We start from the raw sequence: 1373 nt of genomic DNA on the forward strand, positions 1-1373 counted from the left end.
TAAACGTATTAATCAATGTATTGGTAGGTAATATCATTAATAATAACAAACACTAAATTTATACTTTGACTTATGTACTTTTTGTGTAATAGAAAGTACAACATTTTCAAAAAATGTATCCATTTCTTTCATTGCAAACATTTGCATCATAATATCAAAACAAGAATTAGAATCAAATATTAACAATACTTCTTCAATGTTAGAAATAACTTCTCTTTTGACAATATACTCAATCAATTCAGCAAGTCTTTCATTTTCTACAAAATATGAAAATAGTAATTGTGAATTAGACATATTCGTTTCTACTCCCATTGAAATGTGTATCATTGTTTTGAATGTTGCTTCTGGTATATCATTCATTAAAGGAATAAGTAACTATGTGTTAATTTATCTATGCTTTTTCCAAGTTTAAAATGTTATATACATGACAGTCAACAACTAAAAAAAAACAAACAGAAGTCCACGCATTATTGTCATTGGCAAATCTAGTTCTTGGTGTAAGTTTTGATGAACAGGAATTAGACCTTGATAATCTGGAAATTCTTGGAGAGAGTCCGAGATAAGAGGTGTTACGTCTCAAAGAACTCATTTGATATTAATATTTGAGAGTTTTATTATAAAGAAAATATGAAAATAATAAATAATAAACAATAATAAAAAATACCAATTTCTTTAAATTATGTAATTGTTTAATGTCTATTAATTAATGTACTCCTTTGGATTATCCTTTCTTTCTTATATTCAAAACCTTTGATTTGTCTAGTTAGTTGATTGACTTATTGAAGGAGAATGAATCAAATAAAATTTCGTATGAACCAAAAAAAAGAAAAATGTAAGAAAAGTAAAAGTAATTGAATAAAGTATTAAAAGTTCAACAAGTATTGAGTTTAATTTTGACTTATTGCTTCGTTATTGCTCAAGCAATTATGTGTTTAAGTAGGGGAATGTGAATATTGCAATGCACATTCTAGTTTGTTTCTATATACAGTTGTAATACTTCAAACAACCAAATACTCATTAATGTCTACCAAGATAAAAGTATTTGTAAACAACTCAAAGACGAAGAATTGTGTGTAGAGTGTTTAAAATCATATTATAATTCAAAAAGGCATATCCACCATGTGTTAGTAATTGTGAGAGTTGAAGTTATTCTTCAGATAGGAAGGTGTGTCAAATGTAAGTTTAGACTTTTTACTTAAAGAACAAAAATGAATCATTTACAATGGTAAATGTGAAGATAGTTTAGAATGTATTGACGATGTATATAGATGTAATAAATGTAAAATAGACTTTTATCCAATTAATAGGGTTTGTTTCAATTTGTTTATGTTGATAGATTTCATAAAATTTGATAGGTAAAAAGACTCAGAACA

At 25.9% G+C, this 1373-nt stretch overlaps 1 protein-coding gene across 1 annotated transcript; it reads right to left on the reverse strand.

The window, feature by feature from the left end:
- Positions 1–36: 36 nt before the first annotated feature.
- EHI_141670 (uncharacterized protein) lies at positions 37–360 on the reverse strand (the record flags this gene model as incomplete). Its single annotated transcript, XM_001913451.1, has 1 exon — positions 37–360. One exon carries the CDS (start codon positions 358–360, stop codon positions 37–39), a length of 324 nt encoding a protein of 107 aa, XP_001913486.1.
- Between the last annotated feature and the right edge of the window lie 1013 nt (positions 361–1373).

The sequence above is a fragment of the Entamoeba histolytica genome, genomic scaffold (assembly GCF_000208925.1).
Source record: "Entamoeba histolytica HM-1:IMSS scf_1104750518443 genomic scaffold, whole genome shotgun sequence".
Classification (NCBI taxonomy): domain Eukaryota; phylum Evosea; order Mastigamoebida; family Endamoebidae; genus Entamoeba; species Entamoeba histolytica.